This window comes from Oncorhynchus tshawytscha, linkage group LG12, assembly GCF_018296145.1.
Source record: "Oncorhynchus tshawytscha isolate Ot180627B linkage group LG12, Otsh_v2.0, whole genome shotgun sequence".
Classification (NCBI taxonomy): Eukaryota; Metazoa; Chordata; class Actinopteri; order Salmoniformes; family Salmonidae; genus Oncorhynchus; species Oncorhynchus tshawytscha.
Window position 1 is genome coordinate 28,351,570 of NC_056440.1, and position 17,096 is coordinate 28,368,665.

At 41.3% G+C, this 17,096-nt stretch overlaps 1 protein-coding gene and 1 pseudogene across 3 annotated transcripts in view; one reads left to right on the forward strand and one right to left on the reverse strand.

Moving 5' to 3' along the window:
* hip1rb (huntingtin interacting protein 1 related b) overlaps positions 1–9,205 on the reverse strand; it is a 41,692-nt gene extending 32,487 nt beyond the window's left edge. For 2 of the 3 annotated variants that reach the window (XM_024438682.2, XM_024438681.2), the window contains exon 1: positions 8,839–9,205. In XM_024438682.2, the coding sequence (XP_024294450.1) occupies positions 8,839–8,931 (93 nt within the window). In that variant the 5' untranslated portion in view covers positions 8,932–9,205. Of the gene's footprint in view, positions 1–4,515; positions 4,625–8,838 lie in introns of those variants that run through there. The other variant, XM_024438683.2, reaches the window with a different exon arrangement.
* A 5,052-nt stretch (positions 9,206–14,257) lies between these two features.
* On the forward strand, positions 14,258–16,408 carry LOC112263948 (annotated as a pseudogene).
* Positions 16,409–17,096: the final 688 nt, after the last annotated feature.

The window sequence follows — 17,096 nt, forward strand, 5'->3', positions numbered from 1 at the left end:
TGGTTAAATAGCCCTTACACAGCCTGGTGGTGTGTTTAGGGTCATTGTCCTGTTGAAAAACAAATGATAGTCCCACTAAGAGAAAACCAGATGGGATGGCGTATTGCTGCAGAATGCTGTGGTAGCCATGCGGTTTAAGTGAGACAGTGTCACTATGAAAGCACCCCCACACCATCACACCTCCTCCATGCTTCACGGTGGGAACAACACATGCAGAGATCATCCGTTCACCTACCCTGCGTCTCACAAAGACACGGCACCTGGAACCAAATATCTAAAATTTGGACTCATCAGACCAACGGACAGATTCCACCAGTCTAATGTCCATTGCTCTTGTTTCTTGGCCCAAGCAAGTCTCTTCTTCTTATTGGTGTCGTTTAGTAGTGGTTTCTTAGCAGCAATTTGACCATGAAGGCCTGATTCACGAGAACAGTTGAGATGTGTCTGAAGCATTTATTTGGGCTGCAATTTGAGGCAATGAACATAGCCTCTGCGGCAGAGGCAACTCTGGGTCTTCCTTCCTTTCCTGTGGTGGACCGCATGAGAGCCAGTTTCATCATAGCGCTTGATGGTTTTTGCGACTGCACTTGAAGAAACTTTTAAAGTTCTTGAAATGTTCCGGATTGACTGACCTTCATGTCTTAAAGTGATGGACTGTCATTTCTCTTTGCTTATTTGAGCTGTTCTTGCCATAATATGGACTTGGTCTTTTCCCAAATAGGGCTTTCTTCTGTATACCACCCCTAGCTTGTCACAACAACTGATTGGCTCAAACGTATTAAGGAAAGAAATTCCACAAATGAACTTTTAACAAGGCACACCTGTTAATTGAAATGCATTCCAGGTGACTACCTCATGACGCTGGTTGAGACAATGCCAAGTGTACAAAGCTGTCATCAAGGCAAAGGGTGGCTACTTTGAAGAACCTCAAATATATTTTGATATGTTTAACACTTTTTTCATTACTACATGATTCCATATGTGTTATTTCATAGTTTTGATATGTTCACGATTGTTCTACAATGTAGAAAAAAGTAAAAAATAAAGAAAACCCCTTGAATGAGTACGTGTGTCCAAACTTTTGACTGGTACTGCACACACACAGTCACTCAATCGCAAAATAATCCCACAAACACAGGCTCATACAGACCAACACACGTTTTTACTTCACCCTCTGGCTGTATATACACAGTGATATAAATTCACTCACTCTGGTATTTACATGACATTTCTTCCTAGAATACACACATACATCTTATCGTAAACACAGGGAAGGAGAAATACAATCCTCACATTTATCGGATATCCGAGGCAGGCCTGGCAAAATTGGCCAGCAATCCCACAAAAGCATAAAGACTTCATTTAGTTAGTGAAACTCTGGAGCCACCACAACCTACCAACCTCCCCCTCTACCAAAACACGCAGTCACTAAACAAAGCACAGAGGGGCTACTGTGCGTTTAAGGGGACCACTCAGAGCGAGGGGAGAGATGGAGAAAAAAAGAAAAAAAGGAGAGGGGTGTCCTGGTTAACCGTTCTTGAGAGCTAGCCCCCTTGGCTTAGGGGACCAGAGCAAGTGATGGTTTGGATTAGGGATGGACAAGGTTATTTGAATATCTGAACAGACGTTAGTATTAGATTACTTGGGAGAGTATACTTAGCTTTGTCTAAAATGAAATAAAATGATCTATGTGATATTGCTACATAGCCTACAAGGATAGACCATTACACTCAACATTTTTATAAAACAAAACTGTTTTGACAGTTATGAGTGCGCCACATAAAAAAAGATGCACCGGTTGCCTACACACGTTTCACACGTGTAGCTTGTTGTTATTGTCATCAATCAAAGTGGTGCTACAGTCAGAGGTTCCATGTGTAGCAAGTGAAGTGCAATGGTGGAAAAAGTACCCAACAGTTATACTTAAAGATACCTTAATAGAAAAATCACTCAAGTAAATGTGAGTCACCCAGTAAAATAGTACTTGAGTAAAAGTCTAAAAGTTATTGGTTTTATATATACACTTAACAAAAGTAAATGTAATTTCTAAAATATGTTTAAGAACCTAAAGTATAAAATCATTACACATTCCTTATATTCAGCAAACCAGATGGCACCATTCTTGTTTTTATATTTTACGAATATAACTACACGATAAAACTCAGACATAATTTACAAACAAAACATTTTTGTTTAGTGAGTCCGCCAGGTCAGAGGCGGTAGAGATGTTCTCTTGATAAGTGTGAGAATTCGACAATTTTCCTGTCCTGCTAAGCAACCGAAATGTAAGTACTTTTGGGTGTCAGAAAATGTATGGAGTAAAAAGTACATTATTTTCTTTAGGAATGTAGTGGAGTAAAAGTTGTCAAAAAATACAACAAAATTGTGAAGTCCAGATACCTCAAAAAATGACTTAAGTACTTCACACCAATGGTGAAGTGGGAGATTTCTTTTCATTGCCAAATGGAATTAAAATGACAGAATTTGCTAACTGAGAAGGAGTAGGCTACAATGATCAACCATGAATGGAGTCGTTTTAGACATTGGACAGGGAAGCATAGCAAAATAGCCTCAATTAGCCTTGCTACTTTAGCTAGCTAGCTTCTTTACAATGATTTGATGCAGTCAAGACAGGTACTACCAGATGGTATGATAGCTAACATATGGCAGCAACAAATTTATCTAACTAGAGCGGGTCATTTTGGCTACTTTCTTCCTCCCCCATGCCAGACTGTCACATCGCCCCCTGCTCCTTTCATCCCTCCCCCCACCCTCCTGCTGAAACAAAATTAAGTCGATTTTTTTTTATTTTATTTTTTTAAATAAATGTATTTCGACAATCCGGATATCCAAAACAATATCATAACTTGAATACTGAAATAATTTCAAAATGCCCATCCCTAGGTTAGAGGGGTGCTTGACAATGAAGGGTTTGTGGGAGGAGGAAGGCCTGTCAGCTGGGGTAGAAGATTGGTTTGATGGGGGCCACATTCTGGCACACAGCGCCTGGCACAGAGGCCTCAACAGATGGCCATAGAGCAGCATGGCTGCAAGGAGGCTCCATAATACATTCAAACTGACTGTCACTCAGAGGAGAGATCGAGACGGGGGGGGGATCATTGTTACACTAACCTGATCAGAGACTGAATACAGTGCATAGTCCAGCGAAGTTGAGCAATACAATTTACAGAACTGCTTGAAGTCTACTAAAAAAAAAAAAAGATCTACAAAAATCTCTGAAACTGGAAACACTTATCTCCCTCACTAGCTTTAAGCACCAACTGTCAGAGCAGCTCACAGATTACTGCACCTGTACATAGCCCACCTATAATTTAGCCCAAACAACTACCACTTTCCCTACTGGATTTAATTTATTTATTTTGCTCCTTTGCACCCCATTATTTTTATTTCTACTTTGCACATTTTTCCATTGCAAATCTACCATTCCAGTGTTTTACTTGCTATATTGTATTTACTTTGCCACCATGGCCTTTTTTTGCCTTTACCTCCCTTATCTCACCTCATTTGCTCACATCGTATATAGACTTGTTTATACTGTATTATTGACTGTATGTTTGTTTTACTCCATGTGTAACTCTGTGTCGTTGTATGTGTCGAACTGCTTTGCTTTATCTTGGCCAGGTCACAATTGTAAATGAGAACTTGTTCTCAACTTGCCTACCTGGTTAAATAAAAGGTGAAAAATGTAAAAAAAAAAAAAAATATCTAGAATTGAAGGTTGGCAATGTCACAAACCAACAAAAGACCTAGCTCGTCTCCCACTGGCATGCTCCCTCAATTTACTCCCTCATTCATACAAAGAAACCAAAAACATTAAACAGTAGTGTAAAGTACTTAAAGGACAATTCCATCCCAAAACAATGTTCTGGTATTTGTTTCATTATTCCATTGTTGACATAGTCCCAAAATGTTTTACTTGTCAGCAATCAAGTTCTCAATATATGTAACTTACAAAATACAGAAATTTTCCCCTTATGATGCATGCTTAATATAAGGATTGTGAAATTATTACGACTTTTTATTTTGATACCTAACTATAGTTTAGCAATTACACTTCCGATACTTAAGTATATTTAAAAACAAATACTTTTACACTTTTGCTCAAGTAGTATTTTACTGGGTGACTTTCACTTGAGTCATTTTCTATTAAAAAAGGCATCTTTACTTTTACTCAAGTATGACTTTTTCCACCACTGCCATTAAAACTTTCCAACAGCAATGCTTTAAGAAGGTCAGGAAGGTGTACATTCATCTGGTTGGCCACAGGAGAAACTGGGCTTAACTATGATCTAAGTGGGCTACAGACAGTCTGACGCTATTTAGCTGTTCGACAGATACAACATTGAACCTGGACCCAAAACATAAGTCTTAATCCCCCCAATTGAGGGAGAGGTAGTTGTAGGGAGAGAGCGGGAGTGATGAGCCCAGCCTAATCCCTGAACTCACACCACACACACTGTTCATCCCTCCCATCCCTGTTCCCCCCTTTCTTACCTTGTCATCTTCTCCCTTCTTGCCTTTCAACAGCGTGTCTATGTGCTTGGACATCACTGCCAGGAAGACTATAGCTGCCAGAGACACTGCAGCAACACGTCTAATGTACTCCACATTGGGCAGTCAGTCAGGTGCCCTGCAGTGACTAGTTATTGCAGTTCTTTATCAGCTTAATTCAACAGACTGTTGCTGCCGCTCTGGTTGTCAAGGTCAGACACATACCCAAGCACCGCACAGCTGCCACTATTAATGCTGTTAAACCTGTGTAAACACACTGCTAATGAGGCTGAACGCATTGTCTGGTTTTGTTAGCATTAACTAGTCTAACACCAATTCACTGGGAGTGGTGACAAGCAGAGTAAGACAGTAAGGTGCTGATGATAGCAAGAGGCCAACTCGGTCACCAACAAATTGAGGTTCAAATGCATCAAGGAATACATTGAATTTCTCCTTTATCCAACACTACATTGTTTGGAGGCAAACAGGAAACTGGATAGAGGAGTTTGGGGTGTTTGGATAAGTCGTTATATCAAACCACTGATTTTGAAAACAGACTTCATTGTTATCACTTGGAAAGATTATCAACATAAAAAAAAGTGACATTTCAACAAAATTCAATTATCATTCTCACAACATCAAATACTAGCTGTTTTCATAGAACACCCTTTTAATGGCTATTCTGAAAACCCGCTGGAAATGTCCCCATTGTGTTAAATTCCTCCTTGTCTCCTGCTTTGCCTCCCAGGCAGCACAACAATAGCTGGCTCAGTCACTTACAGTGTTGATACAGACAGAAACCTGAGCCGCAACTGGACTAGCCCTTCCTGCCTTTGATGAAACGACTTTGTCCTCGCCCCTGCTGCTTCTTCTCCTTAGCCTGACATCCTACACGGATGTCTAGGTGACAAAATTGAAGATTAACAGTGGACACAAGGACTTGCCATTGCTTCATACCCTCCTACAATAGTTGGATATTAAGGGGAGTGCTCTGTGCTGTAGAGACACTTCCTCTCTCAGACAACAAGTCTGAGATTGAGAGGTGGTATGGGTTAGGTCTTGCACACACCCACTCAAGGGAGGCAGAAGTCTAATACTGCTCTGTCATCCTCTAACAGTACTAGTCATTCCAGTCGCCTCTTTATCATCTCCAAAGTAGTCACATCAACCCTGCGTGTCAGCACCATGACCATGCTAGCTGATGTTTGTGCACTCACTCTATGCTGTGCCTCCCAAAGTGGATGTCAGCTGTAAATAATAACAACCCTCACCATGGTTCCCCTGGTTTCCTAATGTTCCTGTAGATGCTTGGTTTCCATGGACACCCTAGGGAACTGTACACTGGCAACAAGGAGTCACACGCCACACCACTTGGTAGGGTGGGTCAATTGTTCCAAATGGACATTTACTTGCAAGTATACACAGGTGACAAAATAAATAATGACCATAAGCAAAATGTTTGAATGCTTTGCTGTTCTCAGAGGCCTAGAGAGAGGCTGTGTTTACACTCAGCCGCTCCCTTCCCCCAGCCCTCTCTCATGGGCACTGAGGCATCCGAAATGATGGAGAGCAAACTCTCTCACACACACACCCACACACAGTGAGTGTGTGAACAACAGGTGCTTTGTGGGACATCTGACCTTGGTAGGGAGGTCAACACAGATAAAACTAGAGGGGGAGGGGGAGAAAACAGAGAGATGAATGGGGTGCAACATTACACCTACAGTAGACCCCAGAATCAGCAGAATTCTACAGGTCAATTGCAAGAACTAGATCCATCATGTAATGCAGTATTGAATGAATAACAAGTATAGCAGTGCCTTCTTATATATCTTTCCAGTTATGTACCTTTGATGACTGGGATAGAGCTACACTATTGTGCTGTACATTAGGCTAGACTTGTTAAATGTCAAAGTAGCATACAGAAACCAAATTTGGGAGGGGGGTCAGTAAGCCAAGAGCACAGACTTTGGGCAGCTTTATATGGATGGTAAAGTACTGCAGCACAGCGACTCTGCAGCACCCTCTATGGAAAGACAATATGGTGGAGCTGCCTGTCCTTGGAATTGAGTTGAGTACCTGGACATTGTAGCATGTTACATAACGGTCTCTACATTTCCACTGTCATATCAGGAGTTGACTGTCACAAGCTAGGGTCAGTTTGTTATATCTGGAGTACTTCTCCTGTCCTATTCGGTGTCCTGTGTGAATCTAAGTGTGCGTTCTCTAATTCTCTCCTCTCTTTCTCTCTCTCGGAGGACCTGAGCCCTAGGACCATGCCCCAGGACTACCTGACATGATGACTCCTTGCTGTCCCCAGTCCACCTGGCCTCACCTGCTGCTGCTCCAGTTTCAACTGTTCTGCCTTATTATTATTTGACCATGCATTTATGAACATTTGAACATCTTGACCATGTTCTGTTATAATCTCCACCCGGCACAGCCAGAAGAGGACTGGCCATCCCACATATGCTCTCTCTAATTCTCTCTTTCTTTCTCTCTCTCAGAGGACCTGAGCCCTAAGACCATGCCCCAGGAATACCTGACATGATGACTCCTTGCTGTCCCCAGTCCACCTGACTGTGCTGCTGCTCCAGTTTCAACTGTTCTGCCTTATTATTATTCGACCATGCTAGTCATTTATGAACATTTGAACATCTTGGCCATGTTCTGTTATAATCTCCACCCGGCACAGCCAGAAGAGGACTGGCCACCCCACATAGCCTGGTTCCTCTCTAGGTTTCTTCCTAGGTTTTGGCCTTTCTAGGGAGTTTTCCCTAGCCACCGTGCTTCTACACCTGCATTGCTTGCTGTTTTAGGCTGGGTTTCTGTACAGCACTTTGAGATATCAGCTGATGTACGAAGGGCTATATAAATAAATTTGATTTGAACTGAGACATGTCAAGTAGACCATAGATTGGGAAGGAAAAACAGGGCTCCCTCAGAACAGCAGTACAAAGGGCCTGACTAATGGCTGGACATAATGCCAGTCACTGTTTGGGTGTAACATCTGTCAGGTTCACATGTCTATGGCAGCGCTGACCAGCGCATGCGCCAAGGGCATGTGACTGCGCCTCTGATATGATCTTATATGCTTATCTTTGTCGGATTTAAACATCCAGTTCACAATGCAGTCAAAGGGACCACACAATCTCTCTCTCCCACTCCTTCCTCCATCCAGCCAGCCAAAGGAATTGGTTTCCTCTTTCTCGTTGATTCAGTTTAGTATCATCACTGCCTAACTTTGTCTGGCTGACCTTGTGTGAATATAATAGGCTCTGTATTTTTGCATCAATCGAAGGCACAAGGAGATGGCAGAGAATTCTCTTGCCAGGGTCACACTGTGTTGACAGTTTGCTTTCTGCTGGTTGTCCAGTCATTTCCGATGGAGGAGACCAGCAGGTTACAATGTTATTTCAACTTCGGATATGCATTTGCCATTTGTTGATCCAGCCACAGGAAGTTCATTTCAAAGCTACTTCATACTATTTCAATACACTAAGAGCAAGGAAGTCAGGACAAGGTAGCCAAACAAGACCTTCTAGTTGAACACAGGCTTTATATTAAGAGCCAGGACTTCACTGAGAGGCAGACACTCATCTAAAGGATTCAATGTATTGCCAATTAGCTCCCCGGTAGTAAGTAAATGACACTTAAGCCAGAAAAATACAATCAAGGTAAATACAAATTATTTTCTAAAATGTTTCAACAAAAAAGGTCTACCAATGATGATGTCATAAACATGACCTATAGCTCCCAGACTGTGTGAAGGAGTGTCCTTTTCTAAGAAATTCTTTGGAAATAGATGATTATTAATTGTTGGATTATGGTAATGGTGATGCTACAGTTAAAAGTTCTGGACAATAAGACATCTCTATCCAAAAATACATACATGGCTGATCAATGTAAAGTTATTAGGCCTAAATCTCAAGGGAGGTCATTCTCCGGGTTTCAATCAAATATTTATCACAGACAACCACGGGGACTAACAGCTGATTCAATGGCATACAGGACTTTCCATTCGCCTCTAAATTAAAATCGTCAACATGTTTACTGTGAGTAATGTTTCGACCATCCGGGGTCCCATAGGCCTATCAAATTAGGAACTCAGGTGATGGGCCAGGTGCGGAATTTGCATCAAAATGTTTTCAATAAGAGCAGCATTACAGTTCACAAGCTAACTTTCTTATTTTCGTGTGCGCAAATAACAAATACGTTCGATAAATTAAAGGCCTCACATGCTATTTGAAACATTATCATAAAGCCGCAAAACAAACAGCTATGAACCGCAAATTTTACCACCACCACCCGGGTATTCATATTTACCTGCTGTTTATCAAAATGTTCCCTCTCAGCACCTAAATTCGTTTCGGTCCTTTTGGTTTTCACCCTTGAAGGCACCTGTCGTATGGAATTCATCCTCACGTCTTGGCACCCGGAGAAATTCTTACTGGATCTTCGACGATATCGAATGCTTGTAACAAATACCCCCTATTGAGGAAAAGGATCGATTATAAAGCAGTCAAAGTAAGACACTCCTTGTCGTTTTTGGTAGAAGCAACGAGCGAACAACCGGTTCGGCGTCCACGAGTGGCATTTGTAGGCTGCAAACTCAATGGCGAGATCACAGGCAGAGGAGGAAAACGCTAAATGAATGCTATGTTTGCTGTACGTGGAGCCTCGTCTACCGAAGGATATAACAGTAGTTCACACATAGCAACGCGGGGGGAGCCCATGCGTCAGGGAAGCTGTTGACGTCACTCATGCGGTATTGAAAGGACAGGATTATTTTCTACCCCACCTGAAACGTTGTCAGGCTATAGAGTTTTTGTTATGGTATAGCAGGCTACCTACCGTTCAGAACCAGCAATTTCCCATATAGAAAATAGTTTAATGCATTATTTGTTGCATGCTTGTTAAGATCATATTTTATTATGATAAAGAAAACAATATGGATGATGTGAAATTGATGTATTTTCTCCACCACTACAGTGCAATCCATTATCCATCTGATTTTGTGCTTTTGCCTCTATTATGATTGTGGTTACTAAGGAAGGGACTACAGGCTAGATAATGGCGCATATGGCCTAATAAAATGCTTTTTGGCCTTACAAGGTGCAATGGGCTAATTGAGGTGCTTGGAACAGAGCAATGTATGCTTGCCATGTAGCCAACAACTCTCTTCAGGCACAGCCACATCAATGCAAAAGCCAATTCTACCCATCTAACACAGCTACATACATTTACTTAATTTGCTTATCATAGCCTACCCTTATGGGCCTGTCCTGTGAGTACACAGCAGCATATGTGGGTAGGCCACCACTCATCCCATTGTTTTGGAAACAGCCCGTCTGCTCTTTTCATTGTGGGATGACATTTAACAGAACCCTCATCACTGCAAGCGGGGAATGACCTGCAACTACTATACCCAAGAAGCTAAGTTAGATCAAGTCAGCATAAAAGTTAAAGTGAAGTGTCAATATGCAGATTTTGTACTACTTTTGTCAAACTTCAGTACCACAACACTTAAACTAAGAGTGCTATTTTCTGTGTGCAAATAAAAGGGGAAGCACTTGTAAAATCATTGCCTGCTTTTAGGTCGACAGGATTAAAACAGAGAATGGATGTATCAGAAAATGAATCTTAGTTTAAACCCAGAGAGAAGCCGAAGTAAAGGATTACAATAAGACAGTGCACTCAATGACACTTGAAAAAATGTATATAGAATATGGATAACAGTAGGCCTAAATGCAGCTCTACAGTTCACCAGGTAACTTAAAGGAAGAAAAATATATATATAATACAAAACAACACCCATCAAATGAGGATGAAAAAAAAACAAGTACTTTTTTCCTTCACTTCACACTGAACAGCCTTTAAATATTGTTTATATAACATCTTATTCCAGTCTGTCACTAAGGAATCACAGATCCTCCCTGGTATGAGCACTGTCTGCAATTATGTTTATTTATTTTACCAGTGGATAAGGACCTTGATGAGGAGATTGAGATGTTTCAGGGTGAAGGTGACAGATACTACAATAATTTCTTTCTGTTGTTTTCCATTCCATTAGAGCCCGTCTGCTAATTAAACATATTCATGGTCGCAGGACAGGACTTTCATGTTCATTGCACCGGGTGGAGTGGGAACTATAACACTTCAGAGTAGAGTATGCAGGTGTGGGAAACAGGAAAGATCACATGACTTCAGGAGAACAAAAAAAGACAGCAGAGGTCTGCTTGCACCGCAGGAAAAACTGGCTCCCACACATTCCTCCTCTGGCCTGGTAAGCTATGGCTACAAATAATTATTTTGCGAGAATAGGCTGCTCAAGACTTCAAAAAAGGAGAGCAGATGGTCCTTCCCACATACTTGATTTTGCTCCACCCACCCTCCTGTGAACAAGCATGTCTACAAATCCTTATGTATAACCCTCCAGTAGATTATGCAGCCTTAGATGATGTAAGAACTATTTTATACATTTCCTCAACTTAAGAGTCCAGAGTCTGTCTCATTGCAGTTCACATGAATGAGTGGAGATATGCATTTGTTTCTCCAAGTTATGAATACAATTGTGAAATGCTTTAATTTTTAATAAAATGTACAAAAAAAGAAAAGTACACATGGACAGAAAAACAAGTGACAAGACAGACAGTGGTTGGAGTTTCGTGATGAAATTGATATGTTGGAACAAACTCTGGTCCAATTTGTCACAGTACTACATACGGAAAGGTCTTTTTTCCATGATGCATGGAAAGGGATTGGTTCATGAGTCATTTAACTAGCCGAGAATGTGATTTAGAGACCAGTCCCTGTGTACTATGAATAAATCATTTGTGGATAGGATGGATAGACTATTCTTGCCAAGGGACTCACAATGCAGAACAGAGTTGTAAGTAAAAGAAAAAGGAAGTGCCAGGTAAGTTAAATAGCTTCTTGAAATTGCCTTGATATGCACAAAGATAGTAGCCTTCAGTGTTATCTGAGAGGGATTCATACTTTCAGACCATTGATACAAAGAGAGAGGACAACCTATAGATGGAGTGTGTAGTTGTGAAATAAAGGAAGCTGAGGATGGTATTTGAGAGTGGTAAACACACCAAAACCAACCAAACAGGCATCAGACTGAAAAACAGTTGTGAGCTGATAGGGGCAAATTATGAGTTTGCAATGTTTGAGCAGGATATCAGAATGGATAAGGTCTTGGAGGCTGAGGAGCAACTAGGAACAAGGTAGGGGTGGTATACAGTAGATAGCCCTGTTTGGTAAAAAGACCAAGTCCATATTATGGCAAGAACAGCTCAAATAAGCAATTGATTCTTATTGGTGTCCTTTAGTAGTGGTTTCTTTGCAGCAATTCAACCATGAAGGCCTGATTCACGCAGTCTCCTCTGAACAGTTGATGATCCGACATATATAATTAGAATTGAGTCTAATGTTTGATTAATTTACTTTTAAAGTAGTTAGACTAAACAGATTGTGATTTATCATCAATTGACGTTTTTGCTAGGTCTTAGTTGTGCAATTTTACATCTAACAGATGTTTTATGCAGTATTTTTGCAAGGGAAAAAAATTGTGCATGAAAACTAGTCTCGTTGAATGACAAAAAAATTTAACTGAAGAACCCCTACTGTTGACCAATCACCGACGAAGGGGTGTAGACGTTGGCTACCGAACTTCGACTAGACTCAAGAAGAAAATCTGTGCGCTCGAACAGCCGAACACAAAAACGTCATAATATATGTAAACAGTTTTGACTGGGAAGCACACACTAAGCTTAAGCATGAGGGGATATTAATTACTTAACTCCGAAACCACCAGTAGCGGTGCGTGGGTAAAATCACTGGGGAAGCCATAAATAAAAATAAAGCCATAGCACAACTTGTGTTGCGATAATTGCGTTGCTTGCTCGATAACCAGTTAGTTCATGTGCCTTGAGACCGTGATATATAGGCTTAAGGCAGAGACAATAAGCCGACAGTGGCAGAATAAATTCTAAAATGCTTACTCACTAACCCACTTATTTATTTTAATTTTAACTAGGCACAAATTCTTATTTACAATGATAACCTACTGTTCCTAGGCTAACTGCCTTGTTCAGGGTCAGAAGACAGATTTTTACCTTGTCGGCTCAGGGATTCGTTCTAGCAACCTCTTGGTTACTAGTCCAATGCTCTAACCACTGGGCTACCATGGGCAATGATGTGCCAGGCTAGCTAGTTAACATCACCATAATACATTTTTGGGGGACCAAGTGGTGCAGCAGTCTAAGGCTCTGGATTGCAGCGCTAGAGGCGTCACTACAGATCTGGGTTCGATCCCGGGCTGTATCACACCCAGCCGTGATTGGGAGTCCCATAGGGCGGCACACAATTGTCCAGGTTAGGGGATGGTTTGGCCATCATTGTAAATAAGAATTTGTTCTTAACTGACTTGCCTGGTTAAAGCTCCTTTGGGATCAGTGTCACGTCCACAGAACGGTTGAGCTAACGTAGGCTAATGCAATTAGCATGAGGTTGTGAGTAACAACAACATTTCCCAGGACATCAACATACCTGATATTGGCAGAAAGATTAACAAAAATGTAAGCTAACTGCACTGTCCAATTTAAAGTAGCTATAACAGTGAAAGAATACCATGCTATTGTTTGAGGAGAGAGAGAGAACAGTTTTGAACATTAAGTTATTAATAAACAAATTAGGCACATTTGGGCAGTATTGATACAAAAGTTTGAACAGAAATGCAATGGTTCATTGGATCAGTCTAAAACGTTGCACATACACTGATGCCACCTAGTGGAAAAGTTTAAATTGCACCTGGGCTAGAATAATGCATTGTGGCCTCTCTCTTGCATTTCAAAGATGGTAAAAAAACAAAAAAAGAATGGTTGTTTGCTGGAAGGGCAGGGCTATGTTTTGAATGATCTTTTACCAGATCTATTGTGTTATATTCACATATATTATTTAAACATTTCCGCAAACTTAAGCGTTTCCTTTCAAATTGTACCAAGAATATCCAAATCCTTGCTTCAGGGCCTGAGTTACAGGCAGTTAGATTTGAGTGTGTCATTTTGGGCGAAAATTGAACAATTAAAAAAGGGGCGGATCCTTAAGGAGGTTAAAAATATATATCTAGCTACATGTTGAACTTCATCCTCTCAGCCAGGGGCACAATGTATGAATTTGTGGTTGGATCAGTAAATCGGCATTATAATTATTGGCCAGTACGGAGAATTAAGTAAAACGACAAGTCCAAAACCCTATCTTCATCCATGGCTAATTTAGAAAAGGGACATTTTTAGTTATCTACCAGAGGACAACACAAAACAATTAACTTTTTTTCCCCAGAGTGCAACTGTTTTGTTCACTCCGATGCTTTCGCCGGTGAGACCCATTCAGCCTTTTGTGACTTGAAGGAAATTTATGAAACAGAGACAAAAGCTAAATTATTTGGTATGTTTATTTGTCAATTTTTTGGGGAATCCCGACTTTCCTTGGCATCCATGAATACACGTCACTGGGATCCACACCTGTGTGGAAGCACCTTCTTTCAATATGCTTTGTCGCTCGATTACTAAAAAGTCTTCACATTGGCAGTTATGTGTGGGTCTGTCTCTGAAATATGAGCAACTCCTATAAACCTACATTAAAATTCCTAATTCAGTGGCCTTTTGGTTAGTGTCTGCCCTGAGTTTGGAAGGTTGGGAGTTCGATCACCGGCCAAGTCATACCAAAGACTGTAAAAATGGGACCCGATGAGTCTCTGCTTGGCACTCCGCCAAAGGAGATAAATGGAGGTAAGGACCTGTGTCCTATCCAGGTGGTGTACTTGAACATCAAGCTTCCTCACGCCACAGAAACAGAAGATAAGCTCCTACTTCTATGAGCCATTCTGGTACATGCAAGACTACTTAGGAATAGTAATTTAAAGTAATTGTCAGCTTTGCTGAATTCACAAAAATATGACTAAAGAAAGATTCTGGGGTGTGGGAAAAATGGTGGCCATCTTCAGCATTGCAGTGATTAACTGTGAAAGTGCAGTTTACGCACTAGAAAGCAGTATTGTAAAACAAAACATGAGAAATTATCCAGATCTATGAACACTAGATCTTAAATGTTTATTTTGTCTGGCTTTGAAATATTCCAACAAATTTGGGGAGCCAACCTGGACACAACAAACAGAATATCAAATCAAAACAAGAAACAATGCCACAAGTCTTTATGAGTTGTTCTCACAAACAGACTTGCCTTAAAGACAATTTACTTAAGACCTGTAGTTTACACAAACTAGGTGAGGGGGGTAGAAAAATTTTAAACAAGAGACACACACGACAACCAAAAGCATACGTAGACATGAAGTTGCTAGTTTGGCAAGTTTGAAGTCACACCCATGTAATCCAACTAACTCTTTACAGACACAAAAATGTGTTGTCACAACACAGCAGATTTTCTGTGTACACAGAGGGAAACTGAGCATGTACCCACCCCTGTCTTGTCCTGCTAGTCCATCAACGTCACAGATTACTTTCCTTTCAGAGACAAACTACTGGACACAAGAATCACTACATATCATTTTGAGAGGAATTTCTTTAGGCTCTTCGGTTAACGATTTAGGAGCTGACGTCTCATGGGTGTTGGTTGTCTTGACCTTCTCTTCAGATGCTACAAAAAGGATGATTGTTTTTTGCATTACAATGACCACATAGACAAAGTGTAAAATATAAATTTGTCTGTGTAATATAATAGTGCAACAGAAGCAGAGGACTAACTATCAATAATGGGAGGCTGTGTAGTTGAGGGCGACCTCACCAGGGTGCTGACCCACTGCTGTTGCTGGAATTTGTTCTGGGTGTCCTTGGTAACGACCTGGCTCTCTGGATATTCTGCTTCCACCTGAAGCCCTGGAAGAGCATCACTGTCTTCCTGCTGAACATAGCCCTGCCCTTCCAGCTACTAAATCTCAGGGATGGACTGGAAACTTGGAGAAACCCTGTCGTATGTTCCTCTTCATGTTGGCTATGAATCGTGGAGAAAGTGTTGTTTTCTTCCTGATGGCTGTAACACTGGACAGGTACATGCGTGTGGACCATCCCCACCACCCATTCAACTCCATGAGCCTCTAAGGCAGTGAGTGGTGCAGTTAGCCTGTGGGTCCTCAGGATCTACCTGAACTCACACTTCCTGATCAACTCTCACCAGTTCAAAGCTGGAAACTACAAAAAGTGTGAAAGTTTCAACAACAATAACTGCACAATGTTGTGTTCTTTCTGGGGTTCCTGGTATCTCTTGGGATCATGGTCTTCTGCATCAAGCGGATCTCAGTCCAGCTGCGGGCGAGACGTCTGGACAAGGCGGCTAGGATGCACCAAGTGCATCTGTGCCTAGGAATCAGTAGATTCTGCGTCCTCCCAAGCAACATCACACGGCTACTGATCTGGATGAAGAACACAGGAACTGCTTCCACCGATAGAATGAAGTTTAAAGTCCTTTTTGCTATATCACCATCAGTCTGACCTACTTCAATAGCATGCTGGATCCTGTAGTCTACTACTTCTTAAGACCATGTTTCAAGAGGATCTATGAAAAAGTCTTACGGTTCAGTCTGAGACAGAACAGAGTAGGCATGAGCAACGCAGTGGTCAATAAATCTCAAGGCTCTCAATGCCTCAGTGAGGTGCGAAAGTGTTTGGTGATCAGACATCTATTCACAGAGACACTTCACAAGCCAAAGGAAATAACTGCCAGAGGAACAAAGCTCCTGCCATGACCAAACAGACATTTTAAAAAGCCCCCCCAAAAAATGTACAGTTGAAGTCGGAAGTTTACATGCACTTAGGTTGGAGTCGTTAAAACTCGTTTTTCAACCACTCCACAAATTTCTTGTTAACAAACTATAGTTTTGGCAAGTCGGTTAGGACATCTACTTTGTGCATGACACAAGTAATTTTTTCAACACTTGTTATAGACTATTTCACTGTATCACAATTCCAGTGGGTCAGAAGTTTACATACACTAAGTTGACTGTGCCTTTAAACAGCTTGGAAAATTGCAGATAATGATGCCATAGCTTCAGAAGCTTCTGGGCTTCTGGCTAATTTACATCATTTGAGTCAATTGGAGGTGTACCTGGGGATGTATTTCAAGGCCTACCTTCAAACTCAGTGCCTCTTTGCTTGACATCATGGGAACATCAAAAGAAATTAGCCAAGACCTCAGAAAAAAAATTGCCGTCCACAAGTCTGGTTCATCCTTGGGAGCAATTTCCAAATGCCTGAAGGTACCACGTTCATCTGTACAAACAATAGTACGCAAGTGTAAACACCATGGGACCACCCAGCCATCATAACGCTCAGGAAGGAGACGCGTTCCGTCTCCTAGAGATGAACGTACTTTAGTGCGAATAGTGCAAATCAATCCCAGAACCACAGCAAAGGACCTTGTGAAGATGCTGGAGGAAACGGGTACAAAAGTATCTATATCCACAGTAAAACGAGTCCTATATCGACATAACCTGAAAGTCCGCTCAGCAAGGAAGAAGCCACTGCTCCAAAACCACCATAAAAAAGCCAGACTACGGTTTGCAA